The sequence below is a fragment of the Aspergillus undulatus genome, assembly GCF_047715775.1.
Source record: "Aspergillus undulatus strain CBS 261.88 unplaced genomic scaffold BDV17scaffold_17, whole genome shotgun sequence".
In the NCBI taxonomy this organism is placed as follows: domain Eukaryota; kingdom Fungi; phylum Ascomycota; class Eurotiomycetes; order Eurotiales; family Aspergillaceae; genus Aspergillus; species Aspergillus undulatus.
The window spans coordinates 307,061-323,359 of record NW_027396621.1 but is presented as its reverse complement, the minus strand read 5'-3'; the positions used below and the strand labels follow the sequence as shown (position 1 = coordinate 323,359).

The 16,299-nt window shown below is 51.6% G+C and overlaps 9 protein-coding genes across 9 annotated transcripts; 5 read left to right on the top strand and 4 right to left on the bottom strand.

The window, feature by feature from the left end:
- Positions 1-162: 162 nt before the first annotated feature.
- Positions 163-1,849, top strand: BDV17DRAFT_52200 (taxilin). Its single transcript, XM_073764699.1, has 5 exons — positions 163-403; positions 491-765; positions 826-974; positions 1,024-1,267; positions 1,320-1,849. The coding sequence occupies exons 1-5, from the start codon at positions 265-267 to the stop codon at positions 1,812-1,814; spliced, it is 1,302 nt and encodes a 433-aa protein (XP_073616785.1). The 5' UTR covers positions 163-264; the 3' UTR covers positions 1,815-1,849.
- Positions 1,843-2,242, bottom strand: BDV17DRAFT_52206 (uncharacterized protein). Its single transcript, XM_073764700.1, has one exon. It carries the CDS (start codon positions 2,128-2,130, stop codon positions 1,885-1,887), a length of 246 nt encoding a protein of 81 aa, XP_073616784.1. The 5' UTR covers positions 2,131-2,242; the 3' UTR covers positions 1,843-1,884.
- A 2-nt stretch (positions 2,243-2,244) lies between these two features.
- On the bottom strand, positions 2,245-3,841 carry BDV17DRAFT_260444 (NAD(P)H-dependent flavin oxidoreductase). Its single transcript, XM_073757557.1, has 3 exons — positions 3,660-3,841; positions 3,450-3,567; positions 2,245-3,373 (listed from the first exon to the last, which is right to left on the bottom strand). The coding sequence occupies exon 3, from the start codon at positions 3,350-3,352 to the stop codon at positions 2,312-2,314; it is 1,041 nt and encodes a 346-aa protein (XP_073616783.1). The 5' UTR covers positions 3,353-3,373; positions 3,450-3,567; positions 3,660-3,841; the 3' UTR covers positions 2,245-2,311.
- Positions 3,842-3,937: 96 nt separating this feature from the next.
- On the bottom strand, positions 3,938-5,101 carry BDV17DRAFT_260442 (uncharacterized protein). The gene is made up of 2 exons (XM_073757556.1): positions 4,260-5,101; positions 3,938-4,197 (listed from the first exon to the last, which is right to left on the bottom strand). Exons 1-2 carry the CDS (start codon positions 4,664-4,666, stop codon positions 4,053-4,055), a joined length of 552 nt encoding a protein of 183 aa, XP_073616782.1. The 5' UTR covers positions 4,667-5,101; the 3' UTR covers positions 3,938-4,052.
- Positions 5,102-5,222: 121 nt separating this feature from the next.
- BDV17DRAFT_260441 (DNA-directed DNA polymerase delta subunit POL31) lies at positions 5,223-7,173 on the top strand. Its single transcript, XM_073757555.1, has 5 exons — positions 5,223-5,343; positions 5,405-5,588; positions 5,657-5,788; positions 5,836-6,793; positions 6,851-7,173. The coding sequence occupies exons 1-5, from the start codon at positions 5,291-5,293 to the stop codon at positions 7,144-7,146; spliced, it is 1,623 nt and encodes a 540-aa protein (XP_073616781.1). The 5' UTR covers positions 5,223-5,290; the 3' UTR covers positions 7,147-7,173.
- Positions 7,174-7,224: 51 nt separating this feature from the next.
- Positions 7,225-8,217, top strand: BDV17DRAFT_260437 (uncharacterized protein; the record flags this gene model as incomplete). Its single annotated transcript, XM_073757554.1, has 2 exons — positions 7,225-7,546; positions 7,601-8,217. Coding segments are annotated over exons 1-2 (619 nt in total), but the record flags the coding sequence as incomplete, so codon positions are not given.
- A 2,016-nt stretch (positions 8,218-10,233) lies between these two features.
- On the bottom strand, positions 10,234-11,768 carry BDV17DRAFT_290299 (amino acid permease/ SLC12A domain-containing protein; the record flags this gene model as incomplete). Its single annotated transcript, XM_073761870.1, has 3 exons — positions 10,234-11,189; positions 11,242-11,574; positions 11,621-11,768. The coding sequence occupies 3 exons, from the start codon at positions 11,766-11,768 to the stop codon at positions 10,234-10,236; spliced, it is 1,437 nt and encodes a 478-aa protein (XP_073616779.1).
- Positions 11,769-12,227: 459 nt separating this feature from the next.
- BDV17DRAFT_281113 (FAD dependent oxidoreductase) lies at positions 12,228-13,544 on the top strand (the record flags this gene model as incomplete). The annotated part of the gene is made up of 7 exons (XM_073759976.1): positions 12,228-12,317; positions 12,400-12,478; positions 12,509-12,665; positions 12,696-12,779; positions 12,839-13,014; positions 13,092-13,292; positions 13,354-13,544. The coding sequence occupies 7 exons, from the start codon at positions 12,228-12,230 to the stop codon at positions 13,542-13,544; spliced, it is 978 nt and encodes a 325-aa protein (XP_073616778.1).
- A 66-nt stretch (positions 13,545-13,610) lies between these two features.
- BDV17DRAFT_52153 (Zn(II)2Cys6 transcription factor domain-containing protein) lies at positions 13,611-14,562 on the top strand. The gene is made up of 3 exons (XM_073764698.1): positions 13,611-13,910; positions 13,969-13,989; positions 14,043-14,562. The coding sequence occupies exons 1-3, from the start codon at positions 13,775-13,777 to the stop codon at positions 14,456-14,458; spliced, it is 573 nt and encodes a 190-aa protein (XP_073616777.1). The 5' UTR covers positions 13,611-13,774; the 3' UTR covers positions 14,459-14,562.
- The last annotated feature ends 1,737 nt before the right edge of the window (positions 14,563-16,299 follow it).

The following is a 16,299-nucleotide window of genomic DNA, read 5'->3' as shown; positions in this document are numbered from 1 at the left end:
TCCGCTCATTGCCAGTGTGGAATTCGAGAGCCTCCGTTGATCACATCATTCCTCGATAATCGCTCGAAGACCTATCGCTAACATAGGCTTGGATTCTGATTGACCTGTCGACGTGGCTCTTTATCCGGTCACACATTAAACTCCTGACCACTGCCACCCGTTCCGTGTTCGCATTTTTCGCCAAAGTACCGACCACGCGACCTCCGCCGGACAGCTCACGAACTACGCTGCTTGGACCGTTTTCGCAACTTGGAGTCTCAAACCATGTCGACTACGGCTATGTCGAAGAAAAACAAGGGGAAGAAGGTCGCCGACCCGAACGAGACCTCGAAACTTCTTGCCGCCAAGATTTCGCAGTTGGAGCAGGATGCGGCGGGAGAGAAGGACCAAGAACAAGAAATCGGTGCGTGGATGTCCTCTGTTTTTGCTTTGGCCATCCGGATATTTCTGGCGTTTAGTGGCAATACTGGCTAACACTATTCTGTTATAGAGAGGGAAGTGAAGAAGGCCACTCGAGATTTGAATCAGCTCCTGACCAATATCGAATCCCCGATGACCCGCCTTGAAACTGTGCATAGGAAGTACACCGAACTGCTGGCCGACATGAAGAAGTTGGACCGTGACTACGCCAAGAGTAAGAAGCGCGCGGACCAGCTTCAGAAGGATCAAGACAAGGGCAAATCGGAGTTGAATAAAACCGTCACCATGAAGGACAAGCTGGAAAAATTGTGTAGGGAGCTTACGAAGGAAAATAAAAAAGTCAAGGTGAGTTAACATACATTTATCGCGTCTTCGCCTGGACTATTCATTGATTCAATGACTCAGGATGAGAACAAGAAATTGGAGGAGAACGAGAAAAAGGCCCGTGCGATAGTCAATGAACGGCTTGACTCTCTTTTGTACGACATTCAAGATGTCATGGCAGCGAAGGGGAATCCTCGAAGCGACAAGGTTGACATTGATCTCGATGAAGCGTAAGTTGTAGCTCGGCTGTTTCTACTCAGTGTTTAACATGTGCTACAGTCTCCGGGCCAAGATCAAGACAATCGGTGAGAAGTTTGAGATGCGCGAGTTACACTACAAGTCGTTATTGCGTAGCAAAGACGCAGAAATTCAATGTCTTACCGCCAAATACGAGGAACAGCGCCGCGCGGCGGAGAACGAAGCTGCTCGCTGCCGTGCCTTGAGCTCTCAAGTGTCTACATTTTCGCATACCGAGTCCGAGCTCCGCAGTCAGCTGAATATCTACGTGGAAAAGTTCAAACAGGTATGGCTTCAATTAAGTCACCTTTTGATTCTCGGTAGTAATAATATTCCAGGTTGAGGACACTCTGAACAACAGTAACGAGCTGTTCCTGACCTTCCGCAAAGAGATGGAAGAAATGTCCAAGAAGACCAAGCGATTAGAAAAAGAGAACCTTACACTTACACGGAAGCACGATCAGACGAACCGAAACATATTAGAAATGGCTGAGGAACGTACAAGAAATCATGAAGAGCTCGACAAGTGGCGGAAGAAGAGTCACCACCTCGAAGCTCTGTGCCGACGGATGCAGGCCCAAGGCCGCGGTCAGGGTCTCGCCGTGGATCTGGACGGCGACGATGAAGGGACGGAGTCCGAATACGAGGAAGACTATGAGGACGAAGAAGACGAAGAGGGCATCAGTGACGAAGAATATGAGGTCGATAGCGCCAATGGAGATCACCCGCTGCCCCCGCAGCAGCCGGAGAAGCCTGTATTCGGGCCGCCGCCACCCCCAAACCTCCTGGAGGCGAGGGCCAATGGCAAGGCTGTGTTAAATGGATGCCACTAACGAATTCACCGAGGACAGAAAGCACCTTGCCCACCTTCGGGGGCTGGCAACAGGTGAGGAAGTGGTGTTATCACGTTATTATCCGGCAGTCCAGAAGTGATGACGTGAGTTGCTTCCACACTAAACAGAGACTTGCATCAGCAGCTCTCAACGTAGCACTACTACTGTTCTGTTTTGGATATGTACATGTCGCATACATAACTCCACACGCACAGCGTTGATTCATAGTTGTCTTTTGCTCCGAATTTACGTTCCAGTTAGGCATGGCAGGTGTGTCACTCACTACTGTGACTGACCTCTCTTCCTCATTGCACATATACTGCTATTTTGCATGATTCTCGAGTTCTGTTTGCGCTGCGGTCATGTACTTTTAGATGAATGCATCTAGGACACGTTTGAACGATAAAATTTACTAAATATATACATTATCTCTATCCCTACGCCCATGTAGCAGGAAATTTGGAATTTCAGTACACAACATCGATCGAGTACATTAATCACAGCTTGCTCGAAGGCCCCGAAGCATAAGCCGCACTCTTCCTGAGTACATCCGCTGCCTGCGCAACCATCTCCTTGAGCACCTGCCCAGCAGGCTTAATCTCTTTGATAATCCCCGATACATCGCCCATCAAGAACGGGAGATCAAACTCCCTATCATTATGGAAGTCATGCTCCAACGGCACAATCCCCTGCGCCGTCAACCGCGCAATCTCCTCGGGCTTCTTCTCCCACTCCTTGATATACTCATTCGGCAACATCCGCAGCGGCCGACCAGAGACAACAAGCGTGCGCTTCGTCTCACCATATTGCGCGCCCACAACAGCCTCCTTGTGCAGCTTGCTCGCGCCGCTCTCGTGCGTCGCTAGGAACCGAGTGCCCACCCATACACCGGCCGCACCCAGCGTCAAGGCCGCAGCGAGACTGCGCCCGTCATTGATCCCACCCGCTGCAACAACCAGCGGCGTCTGCCCCGTAAGCGGGCTCTTGTACTTCTGCACCGTGTCGACAACAGCGGGGATGAGCACACTGAAGGGGATATCCCCCGTATGCCCGCCGCCCTCGCCACCCTGCGCACAAATGATATCCACACCAGCCTTGAGCGCCTTCTCTGCGTGCTTCGGCGCCCCAACCATATTCATTATAAAGATGCCCGCCTCATGCAACCGCTTGATAACATGTGCAGGCGGAACACCAACCGCGCACACAAACAGCTTCGTCCCATGCTGGATAACAACGTCGATAAGTTGGTCGAGTTGCCCATTCGTGTAATCGTGGTTCGTCTTGCGCGCGTTGCCGCCGACCTGTGGGAGGGCGAGGTCCACGCCGAAGGGGAGCGATTTATCCCTGAGAAGTGATTTGAGCTCCGTGAGCATTTCATCCATTTGGTCCGGAGTGTAGCCCAATCCGCCGATTACGCCGAGCCCGCCGGCGTTTGAGACGGCTGCTGCGAGGGGCGCGCCGGAGGCTTTTGCCATGCCGGCGAGGAGCACGGGGCTTTGGATTTTGAGGAGGGAGGTTAGGGGGGTTGAGATTGACATTTTGGTGGGTTGTTTTTGGTCCTAAAGAGAATATGTTAGTTAGGGATGAATCGAAGATGATTAGGGTTGTCGGAGATTGTTGTGTTGTACCGCGTACCTTTATTCCGCGACTTAGGCCCTGGCGCTGACGAAGATAGGAGTTGGGAGGTGAGAGGCAATGTCAACAGAGAAAAGGTCGCGAGAATCCTCGGATAGAGGTATTTTAAATAGCAAGACTGTTCTTCCCTTGGTTAATCGGCTATGTGTAGCTCCTATATGAACAATGACAAGCGACAGGGAGAGCCCCAGGAGATGCGGGGAAACGGACCGAGGCTCATCCTGGTGATCTTCGGTCAACGCTTCGCTCGCGGACTGCGGCCTTGTCCATAACTCCGTTCCCCGCATTCCAGCCGCTGCTGAGTGATTTCATGTGGCGTGCATAATTCTTGATGCTGGAGATGTGCCAGGGTTGTGTTTCGATAATCGTGTGGGTTGTTGCGGGTTGTTCTTTTGCAGCTTACCTAGGTACCGGGATGCCTAATGTATCTTGGAGCACGTGATAATCATGATGTGTACCGTAAACTATAACTCAAAAAAAGGATGGTTAGATAGTGCATTGCAATTTTTGTTCTATGGAAGGGTATCTAATACATATAGAAATACCCTGGCCTTTGTATTCACTCGACTAACGCAGCATAAAGCCGTCTGCCCAGCGGAGCCATTAGATAAAAAGCAGCGAAACAGATATCGACGCCAGCAGGCTTGCGAACAACCGCACTATATTCCTCCTGCTCGCTGAAGCAGTCTCAACCATTTTCATCATCATCGCATCCATTTCCGACACAGACGGAATATGTCCGTGAGACCTAGAAAGAGCAAAATTAGTCCTCCATACTAAAACTGAAGGTATGTTGGATGTATGACCTACTTGACATCGTCCTGGCTTTCTGTAGATTCCAGTGATTGCTTATCATTGTCCGTGTCAACAGCTTCTGAAGCTATTGAAGTCGTCGAAGGATCCGGGTTTTTGGCCGCTGTCGCTGCTGAGGGCTCAGACTGAGCTGGCCCATGTGGAGGTTGATAGGAGCCTACTGCTTCTTCCGGGGCAGAAGCAAGTGAGCCTGGCAAATTTCGCGCGAATACGTTCTCACGAAGGCCGCGTTGTCTCGATTTTAAGTTGAGTGCTGAGACGAATATACATGATAATAGGCTCAGAATCAATAGGCTGCGTAGAGCATGGGATAACGACGTGATCTTCATTTTGGATATGAACGGCAGGACAATCCAGGATATGATAATTTCAGTGCTGGGAATGTTCTTGGAGACGATCTTCATGGGAGCTGAGTGCCGGCATCAGGTGCCGCGCGAATATATGAGGAAGCCATGGACGGAATTCTTCAACCTGCCGCCGAGTATGCTGCTTGTCGAGAATGACAGCCTCATGTATTTCCATGATAGAATATGGCTCCAACCATTTTCAGTGGGGCAGCCAAATCTAAGAGCACTGCTGAAAATGCAATGCGTAGATATCTGCTAGTCAATGTCTGGATTAGTGCCATTTTTGCTGCTGTTCATTGTTGCACTCATTGGACATGAGCGGAATGCAGAGCAGGGCGTGAGAGCCTAGCAAGGGATAGGACAGGCGTAATGGTCTGGAACCTCAGTAGCATACTGGCAGGGTGCGGAGTAGGTGTTCAGCATCTTCTGAATAAGAGTTGTTAGCTTGGTTAGCACAAAATCTTGTCGTTGAGAATGATGGTAAGAGGATGCAGGTGCGGTGGTCAAGGGAGAGGCCCAAAGCGGAAACGATGGCAGAACGCCAAAAGACGCGTCTCCCGCGTCGTCTGCTTTCTCAGTCCGCAACAATCACCAATTCCAGTTTTCCAACAAACTGCTAACTACGATACTCTATACTTCTATATTGATCCCCGACTGGTGTCAAGGTAGCCTTGAAAAGCAATGGGTCATAACATGGCGGATTCGGCAGAGGAGGAGTTCCTGCGCGCTCCGAGGTTCGCTCCGCAACAACCACCTTGCTATTTGCTTCCCAGACTCTAAACGTCGCTTTCGCAGTACGCAAGAACACGAACTCGTGAACCGAAAACCGTCTGTATATAATCCTCTAGACACATTCCGACTCCCTCCCGGCCAAGAGAGGCAATACCAGCAACAATATGGCGACATGTACTTTCTGCGACTTGCGAAGCTGAAACCAGCGGTGGAAAAAGTTGCGATCGAAGCTTGGGAAGGATTCAGCGTATGAAGGCGAGCCCTGGCTTGGTTACAAGTGTCGGGTCTTGTATACTAACTTTTGCGGATGGTTAGATCGCAGGAGAACAAGCCCGTCGCGTGGAACGAGTACTCGATGTTCGACAAGGAGAGCCTTGCTGGGTCGCGGGCACAATATACATGGAGATGCCACTGAAGCCGAATATCCTGGACGATCTCACAAAAGATGTAGGGTCCGCGCATTCATACCTTTGAAGTAATCCTGACTCTAGCAGAATTTCACAACAGCCCCTCCGCCTCGACGAACCTACCAAGACCCCGCACACCCTGAGTTAACAGAGATCATGCTTGAAGACGAGTCCGGACGACTACGATTAACGGGCAGCAAACTTCTATCCGTACAATTAGCGACAGGAGCCATCATTGCGGTCCTTGGGATGGAGAACGCCGACGGAGATTTTGAGGCCATTGATATCAAGGTCCCCGATCTGGCTCGGCAGCCACGTCGCTGGGAGAGGGACGAGGCGCCATCGTCTAGCGACCAGAAGAAAGGAAAGATTGCATTAGTTAGCGGTCTTGGTATAACAGGGACATCGAGTGATAGCCTCGCCCTTGAGCTCCTAACGGACTATCTCCTGGGCTATACGGGGCCATCTTCAAAAGAGGACGGTAACCCGCCTGATGCTAGGGAGATTATGAGACTGGTCATCGCAGGAAATTCCCTCGGAGCGAACACCATTGAAGTAGCATCTGCCACGGATGGAGCAGCAGGAAAGAAAATTGCACAGGCGAAGAAGTACGGATATGACGCTTCCGCATATAATGCGTCGCCGATCACACAACTGGATTCTTTCCTCGCAGAGCTTCTACCTAGCATACCGGTCACCCTCATGCCGGGCGAAAGCGACCCGGCGAACTTCGCACTACCTCAACAGCCAATCCACCGCGCTATGTTCCCCCGGGCCAGGGCGTACTGCGCTGTACCGCCCACTGGCGAGCAGAAGGCCGAGCCTGGTTGGTTCGACAGTGTCACGAATCCTTGGGAAGGAGATGTTGAGGGCTGGAGGCTCTGGGGTAGCAGTGGGCAGAACGTGGATGACGTCCTCCGATACCTGGACTTCGCCGACGAAGACGGAAACGTTGACACGGAAAGCGATGTGGAGGCTAGAATACGGATCATGGAGGCCATGCTGCGATGGCGGTGTGGGGTTCCTACGGCCCCGGACACGATATGTAAGGTCTCGACTCAACCCATTCTATCCTACGGCTTGATGCTAACTTCCCCTCGAGGGTCCTATCCATTCCAAACGCACGACCCCTTCGTCATGCAGTCCTGCCCGCATCTCTTCTTCGTAGGTAACCAGCCGCGCTTCAAGACCGCCATCGTGGAAGGAGACCCGCCGCTGAAGCTCAACGGCGAAGACACAGATATGTGCGGAACTGACGATGCTTCTATCCCGACAGTCCGCCTGATCTCTATCCCAAAGTTCCGGGAAACGGGCGAGCTGGTCCTAGTTGATACGGAAACCCTGGAGGTGGAACTCGTTAGATTTGGAGCTTTTGCGGGGAGAGAGGAAAAACAGTGATGCGTGCATGAAATTATAGGAGTATATAGATAATGACATATCCCGATCCAGGAACTTGATGGTTTGTGTTTTGAGGCCGGGCAGTCTCCCCCTAGGCTCTTTTCCGACAGCGCTCGCTCAATGCCAAGACCGGCGAAAAGATCGTTCTCCCACCAAGTACAACAACTACTTCTCATCAACATCATACAAAGACGCCTCTCAGCAGAGCAAATAAAACTTCAGTACAAAATGCTCCTCAACGCAACAACAGGTACGCGGCACTATAACCTCAAAGTGAACTCAACCCTTCTCTAGACCACCCCACCAACCAACCGCCACAGCACTCTCCACCCCCAAAGTCCTTCTAGTGCCATACAGCAAATGGCACGTCCCGCGGTACCACGAGTGGATGAAAGACGAGGTATGTACTCATTAACGCCGTAAGCGATCTGTCTAATGTCTAACAAGCAACGAGGAAATCCAACAAGCAACAGCCTCAGAGCCCCTCACGCTAGAGGAGGAATACGCCATGCAGCAGTCGTGGCGAAATGACGCAGATAAATTGACGTTTATTGTCTGTCAACCAATCCCTTCTAATTATAGAGCTTTAGCGAATGAAGATGATAGCCCGGAGCGCATGATCGGGGACATTAATCTCTTTCTTCGGGTTGGAGACGAGGACGAGGACGAGAAGCCACAAGTAATCGGTGAGATCGAGCTCATGATTGCGGAGAAGAAGAACCAGGGAAAAGGCTACGGAAAAGCAGCACTCTCATCGTTCTTGCGGTATGTCCTCTCGTACGAGGCGGATATCCTCGGGGAGTACATTGCCGGGGACGAAGAAGCGAAGCGAGCATTTCCTGACGGCGCAGCGGGGAAATTGTTGAAGTTTGGTGTGCTGAGTGTGAAGATTGGGCAGGCGAATGAGCGGAGTTTGGGGCTCTTTGAGAGTCTCGGGTTCCAGAGGGTTGGCGAGAGTCCCAATTACTTTGGGGAGTGGGAATTGAGGGTGCAGGGGGTGGATGTGAGATCGTATACGGAGCGGGTGGAGGGATATAAAGAGATTGAGTATACGAGGATAGCATAGTCAAGGTTAATATTGGCAATGGATTTCAAGCAGGGCAGGTATACCGGGGCCGCACTTTCCTAGAAAGCGTACTGACTAGTCTGATCTTCCAAGAGGTGCGGCGGACGTGAGACGGTCGTGCCTCCCCCCCCCCCCTCCCCTACATGCCCTCGACCTGGATCGTTCCTTCCCAAATAGAAGCCTGCTCGCACTCCTGAGGTGTTTATAAGGAAGGGGCAATGGACCAGGACCGATACCAATGCTTCTTCCAACTTCACTGAACAACATCACGCCTTCCCTAGTTTCCCCTTGTCTTACTCTCACATGGCAGGAGCGACGGATGGGTAATATAAAGTACCTGTCCACTATAAACCTCAATAGACAGGCATATCCAACGCATCAAACTCCCACATTCAACTCTCAATCGATTCCCGGTCGAACTCACACTCCATCCTCGTCCCATTTCCGTACCACATCAGCCGCAGCGGCCCGCACAGATCCTCTGCTCTTCACCTTCACTGCTACCACCAAGCACAGTCCCATTCAAGGTAATAGGCACATTACCCTCTTCCACCTACTCAATCAGACTCTGCAAGGACGTCTGCGGAAACGGGCCGTTTGGCTGCAGGTTGTTATTCATGCGAGGCCCCGGGGACCAGGAACAGGCGGTACCATTCACCCAGCGTCTCGCTGCTCGCATTATAAGACAGGCCCGAAAACATTGTTTTCCGGGCAGTCTCGTAGCAGCGGACTGACGAGGCGGTCGGGATACTCCCGTCTTGCTCGCGTAAGCATCCATATTCCAGACCTACTGATGTGTGAAATACATTACAACATGAAGGACCAATAATATTGCATGAGGTAATCTGCTAAGACCATCAAGTACCTAGATAGTCGACACATGCAGGGTCACCCGTCATGAGGATAGCACAGCCATGGAACCGCTGTTCGACGTGGCTCGCGGCTGGACCTAGCACGGGCCCATCGCTGAATTACTCTTTTAGGGGCCACTTTGCGAGATCATGGACTCAAACCCGGACATAGGCAAACAAGCTACGCACACAGGAACAGCCACATAGAAGATGGCGCATAGATTGAATTCAAGATCGCATGGGTATGGCCTACCGGAATCGGTGGGTGGAGCAATGATAAAGCGGCTGAGCATTGTGCTCATGGTTCATGCCTTGCCCTTCCATCTCCTTTATTAGCTTCTGATGATGTCCCTCGCCTGGCTACTTTGTTCTGCCCCGAGAGTGCGGGCTTGCCGAATCAACTCGTCTCTGTCTTCATCTAGATAGGTCATGTATAAATTCTACGCAGCATTTTAGTGCCCAGCGTACCTTGGCCCAACTAAACCGGAAGCATCCTTGTCCTACAGGTACCTAAGTGCAGGCGCTAGAGGTGTTCTAATTTCTTGGAGCCTACGTAGTTCTGCTGCTGCTGTTGTATACCAGGCTCATGTCTTTACAAACCACCAACCAGTCTGGCAGCCGATTCCACGGGAGTCTCGCTGCGTCTCTACGTTCAAGACTGAAGACGCCTTGTTCAAAAACAGGACCGCATGGATCATCCCGTCAGCGTTCCGCGTTGTCGGGCATAATGCCACTGCTATTCTTGAAACCCGCTAGGTAGTCACGGTATACCGCGCGGATGGATCCATGGGGTGCCTTCGGCTTTGCTGGGAAGCTTGCTTACAGTAACTCCCGTACGTCTAGTCCGGCGATTCTTAGTCATAGATATGAATATGGATAGGGTATAGTCTAACGAGAGTAAAGATGTGCCACAGGCTTAGCAACGATACGTACCCTTTCGCAGAGGAGCAATGGGGCTATTATGTGCATGTGGGCAATGCTCTGGATATCAAGATGAATGTCGAGTTTGGGAGCGAAGCAAAAGGGGGGCTGCTACTGGAGTGCCAATGATAACATTGGAAGATGGGTGTTTCAACGAAGGAAAAACTGCCACAACTGCACGAAGTAGGCAAAACTTCCTCCATCGCGGCATTACCTTGTACTCGTCCAGCTCTTTGATCTCCTCGAATCCTAGGGTTCTCCTTCACGATTGCAGATCGACCGTTCGCGGATCGCGAACCTTTGTCCGATATAGAAGAGACAACAAGTCAACAACCAAGCGGGTGGTACGGGCCAAAGATTACATTTCCAGGCACAACTTTCCGAGAAAAGCCCATCCCGCTGCGCCTTCAGCGCCTTGCGGAGCCGGAACGACGTTATGGCGATAACAAGCCACACCATGAAGTACCCCGTGCTAGCGATTTGAGAAAGCCACTTGAAGACCGTGATCCCTTCGCCGCTGATGTTGATGTAGGTAAGCGTCACGCAGAGGATAGATGTGATACCCAGCGCAGCTCGCGGACGGCCGCGCGAATCGACCTTTGATACCCACGCGGGGATCAGGCCTTGATGAGCCATGGACTGGAGAATGCACGATGCGATGAAGAAACTCTCCGCGGCGATGGCTGCAACGGCAAAGATGATGGCCACGTTGAGGAAGTCCGGGAGGCCTGGTATGCCCGCTTGATTGATTGCGATGATAAACGGAGATGATGCGACGCCGGTGCTACTTCCCAAGAGATTCTTGTTATACGGCGAGATGAGGACCCCAATGAGCGCGACTGAAATGAGGTAGAAAACAGAGACGCGGATCGGAATGAGAAAGACGGCGTGCGCGACGGAGAGCCGCGGTGACTTGGACTCGCCTGCTAGAAATCCGGTGAAAGTGTTATCACCAATTGCTAGGATCGCGAGGAGGACGCTGTTCCCAGAGCCCTTGAAATCGTTCAAAAAGGCGCTGCCGTCTTGCCAGTTTTCTCCGTGGTGGACTGTGCCTTCTGGACCAGCACTGAAGACGAGGACGACACCGACAATGATAAAGATAATCAGGACGAGAATTTTGAGAATCGCGGTGAAGTACTCGAACAAGCCGAAGACGACGTTGGGAAGGCTGAAGATGATGAACATGAGGAGCAGGAATATAGTCACTGCAAACCGTCAACAGAAGCTCAGATAGCGGTTAGGGCTGCATCGACATACACCAAACAGCCTCATAAGCCGAATTCTGAGCCCAGTAGTTAACAATCACAGAGAAGAACGTCGCTTCAGAAGCGATGATAGCTGTCCACCCTATCCACATGGAAAACCCAGCAGCGAAGGCCAAGGCCGGGTCAACGAAGCGATCAGCATAATCGATGAAGTTTCTTGACGTTGGAAATGCGATCGTCATTTCGGAGACGGTGTTTAGCACTGCCCAGACGCAGGAACACACCATTGCAAAGCCCAGGAAGAGAGATCCCGCGCCGCCATCGCGCAGGTTCGATCCCGTTGAGATGAAGAGACCAGCGCCGATTGGCCGCCGAGGGAGATGACCTGAACGCGAGAATCAGTAAGCAGATGAGAAATAAGCACAGGAAACAGATGCGTACATTGATCTGCCTAGGCGTAAAAGCCCGATGGAACCCCGTCTCGTTTCGCGCTGTTGTAACTTGGCCAACTTCACTATCTTCATCGATCGGTGACTGAGAGTTGGTCAGGCCAGCCTTAGTGTCTTTGGCCTGCGACATGTTTAAGATGAATTTGCCAGGTTCGTTGAAAGTTAGGGCTGGTCCGCTGTATCTTTATATCTCCCCGAAATATCAACGCTGTGACGACAAAGGCTCAACCCTACCATCCCAAGAGACTGATACAAGTGGAGATAAAGGGATAAGGAGCATGGAAGGCAGGTCGATGCGCCGCTAATGTTGTTACTCCAACTCATCGTCGATCAGACTTTATCTGTCCGGAGGATGTCTTCATTAGTGGATTGAGCACTATCACCAGAGTTAGAGTAACCATGCCCTACCTACGAAGATGAATGGATTCCTTGAGGTCCTTGAACTGCACTGCAGCGCGATGCGCTGCCTACAATCAATCAGACCATCTCCGCTGCCAACGCTGGCACGTATATAAAAGGCTGCCAGTAGGCCATACCAAAACTCAATTACCACTTTCTTTCTATCTATCTACAAACACCAATCGCCATCATGGGGCCCTCCACGCCCACCACCAAAGCCAAGCCCATTATATTGATAGGCGGCGGCACCTTCGGCACAAGCACAGCCTACCACCTCGCCGTTGCGGGCTACAAAAACATAACCATCCTCGACCGCTTCGCCCTCCCCTCGCTCTGAAGCCGCCGGAAACGACATCAACAAGATCGTCCGCACCGAGTACCCCTCCCCACTATGCACAGAGCTTGCCTCTGACGCACGCAACATCTGGTGCGATCCGCAAGGTCTCTTTGCGGGATTGTACAATTAATCAGGGTGGATCATCGGCGCAACGGAGCGGTCGCTCCCGTTTATACCGACGAGTATGGAGAGTGCAAAAGCGCTAGGCGTTGATCCTCCGAGGCTTGTATCACCCGATGAGATTCATAAAATGTGGCCCGTCATGAATGGGTCTTTTGAGGGGTGGAAAGCGTACTGGAGTCCTAATGCCGCGTAGGTGAGTGCCGGGGAGGGCATTTTGCGGATGGCGAATGGAGCGATGAGGGCTGGTGGTGCAGGGGTAAGGTATGTTTCTGGGGATGCGGGGTACGCGAAGGAGCTTCTTCATAACTCTAGGGGAGAATGTGTGGGTGTGAAGACTGCAGATGGGAGGCGCATTTTGCAGATGAGGTTATTCTTGCGGCGGGGGCTGCTGCTGGGACGCTGCTTGATCGTGAGGGGCAGATTGTGGCGAAGGGGCATGCTGTTGGTCATATACAACTAACTCCGAGTGAGGTTGAAAGATATAAGGGGTTGCCGGTTCTTGAGCATTTGGAAGAAGGTATGTATACAATTAATACCAGCCCTTGGTGGACTCCACGTGTAAGTGTAGGCGATGCTGACGGGTTGGTACTATAGGGATCCTATTTCCGCCTCAAGAAGACGGAATCATGAAAATCGGCGCGGTGTATTTCGTTACGAACTATGCCAAGTCGTTCAAGGGGGTTTCGCTTCCTCGGTATCGATCGGATAACCCTAAGGGTGGGATTCCTGCGCCGGTTGAGGCTCGGCTGCGGAAGTGGATGGAGACGTGCGTGCCTGAGTTGGCGCACAGGGGTGGTTTGAGACGCGGATATGTTGGTATGTTGACATCCATATTCTAAGTTTTATATACGTGCAGGTGCTCATGGTGTTGGTCTTAACGACGGGGACATGGCAGACTACCACTTCCTAATCACGCCTCACCCCGCGCATAAGAACCTGAAACTTGCCATCGGGGGCTCGGCGCACGGATTCAAGTTCCTCCCTTTGCTGGGCAAATACATTGTTGAGATGATGGAGGGCACGCTGGAAGTGGAGGCCTGGCCTTGACGCTTCTGACTTCTCGACGAACCCGCATCCGTCCAAGCCTGAAGATCTGAACGATATTCCGGGATGAGGTGCGCCAGTCAAGAGTTCGCTGTAATCAGATTATACGAGTGTAGATATGTAGCATCTTAATATTTTTCATGGATTCTCCACTTTTATCAGGGCAGGGCTGTGCTTCTCCAACCTCCTGGGACGGGAGGATCAAGATAAGCGCATGACTAGCTTACTTGGGAATGAGGAGTGTTCCCCTCATGATAACCTCGCGGCTTTCGTCTCCAGTCCCCCTCTTCCCCAAAAATGTAACTTCCGTGATGAAGTCCTCGAATTCAAGCATTCGGCGAACTCGCTCGGGTTGTTGGAATTGCAAGAGTATGCCCCTCGCCTAGTTGCAATTTTGTTCCGCATTTCTAACCCTAATCAACGGCAGGGCAACGGCGAAGATGTGACGGTAGTAAGCGCCCTTTCCGGCAGACATGCAAGATAGACTAATCCAAGTTTTAGAAAACAAGCCTTCTTGCGGTGCATGCAAGAAGCGAGGATGGCCCCGCCACTATGGCATCCGCCTCCTATGGGAGCACGAGGCCGAGTCCATGGGCATCACATTCAGTAGAGCCAACACGAAGGCAAAGGATCGAGGTTGTAAGCAGAAAAGAAAGCGCTCGCATTTTCTATTTCCCACGCAATCCAGGGCCTTTCGTTATTGGCTGCATACAACCTCGGATGATATCCGCTGCCTCTATGAGGAGTTCGGCCATGGACCAAGGGGGATGTTTTATGAGGCTGAGATGAATCAGCTTTTCCCTGTAGCACGGCTGCCGGTTCGCGATACCATAATCCTGTTTTCGTTGGTAGACTGTCCGTCCATGGCAGAGGCCGATCGGTTTCTCTTTTATTACTGTGCGCCGGTTACGTCCTAAATAAGTGCTGAGGCAATTTCATGCTAACCATCCTAGTTAGCCATACCTGCACCTTTCGGAAATCGTTAGTCGACAACGAGAACCCGTGGCGATCCGTTGTCCTTCCTCTCTGCTACCAATCCGAAGGGGAATGGCCGTCGCATGGGCGGCGCATATCCTGCGGAATCAGTGTGCGGACCGAGACGTCGCTCGCTATGACCAGTTGGTTCTAGCCCACAAATGCCGCTCTCTTCAGCACCTTAGGAACATGGTACCACAGTTTTCTGGTGATAAGAGAGTTTCGATAGCACAGACCAAATGCGAACGAGACGCTCTGCTCCTTCTTGTGATGTTTCACTGTCTCTTGGAGATCGCCAGCGGGAGTGTTAAGGAGTGGACGTATCATATGAGGGGCGCGCTTCTAATCATCAAATTCTATACCAGTCGAAGCGACATTGTCCGTGAAGTGTTCAGCAATGAGGTGCTGGACCTGATGTACAGTTATTTTCTTGAGAGGGAGATGTTTCTAAGCACGGGCACATGCAGCAGCGAGGGAGAGAAGCGTCTCGACTAATTGGAATGGTCGGCTGAGATCCCTGCCATATTCCCGCATCTCACCCATCGCGGCTCGATGAAGATAAACCCTTGCATGGGTCTTTCGCTCGAGTTACTGGACATCATCTCCTTCATCAGCACGATTTCACAGAGACGATAGTCAAGAAGAGCTCACGGATTCACTCATCTCCAACACCGCGTCGATAGTCTGGAAATGCTCTCCACCGGAAAAGAAGAGACAGGCATCATGACCCTGCATTCCTATGCCTTCCAATCGGCAACCTGGATCTATCTTCACCACGCTCTTGGCTCTCAACCTCACCACAGCTCCATGGGACCCTTCTGGCGTTTCTCCCGTATCCGATGTGGGCGCTATTCATCGCCACTGCATCGTGCTAGAAAAGGACCGGGTGCAGATCCTTGAATGGTTCGCTGTTCTCAATTCTCAATTGCAAGAAGCCCATGAGTAATGTGCCTTCAACATTGGCTGCCGTTAACGCTATCTGGAAGAGGAGAGATTTTGAGAGTGGCGAGGTCTTTGCAAATAGTCGGTTCCGCAGGGGAAGCTATTAAGCCGGTTTGGGTGGCTGCAATAGAGGAGTTGGGGTGGAAGATGCCCTTTACTTAGCAAGACTCAAGGACGGAAGATCTCAAGCGTTCTGTAAGATTCTCACAGAGAAAGAACAAACGTTCTTGCATAGACGAGGAAGGGGCGGGTAACAGCCTCCATGGATGGTACCTTCCTCGCTGGAATGTGACACTCGGATTTCTGCCAGATCAGGAAGGCAGTACTCGGGGCGCGGGGATGATGCAGATAAGGCAAGAGCGATCGATCTCAGCTGGGAAGGCGCGACCACTTCAAGCGCGAGCGCACTTGCCCCAAGATTGCCCAATGGCTTCGGCTGCTTTTGCCTTGTTGCCTTCTACAAACACTGGTATACTTCAGCTACCACGCAATAGCGCGAGGTATCTTGTAGATCCCCGTTGCATTAGCTCAAAGGTTATTGATCTCTGTGGATAAACCCAAGGCTTGTCAAGTTATCGGACTCCGGGGCTGTCTAAATCCAGATGGCCTATATGGGAGAAGAGTCCTCTTCATCTGTTCTTGTGACCGTCATGGCCGAGAGGTTCATGCAGTTAGACAGACGCTCGGACTAACAGCAGGCTCCGGTGACAACGAATTCGCGGGTTGATTCCAGAACTTTTAGAATCTCCTGCGCACTAACACTAATGCAGTTAGAATCTGAATCCAAGTTGGAGGCTTTTGAGAGGACAATGGATGATCGGGTGCCTGGCTGAATACCCAT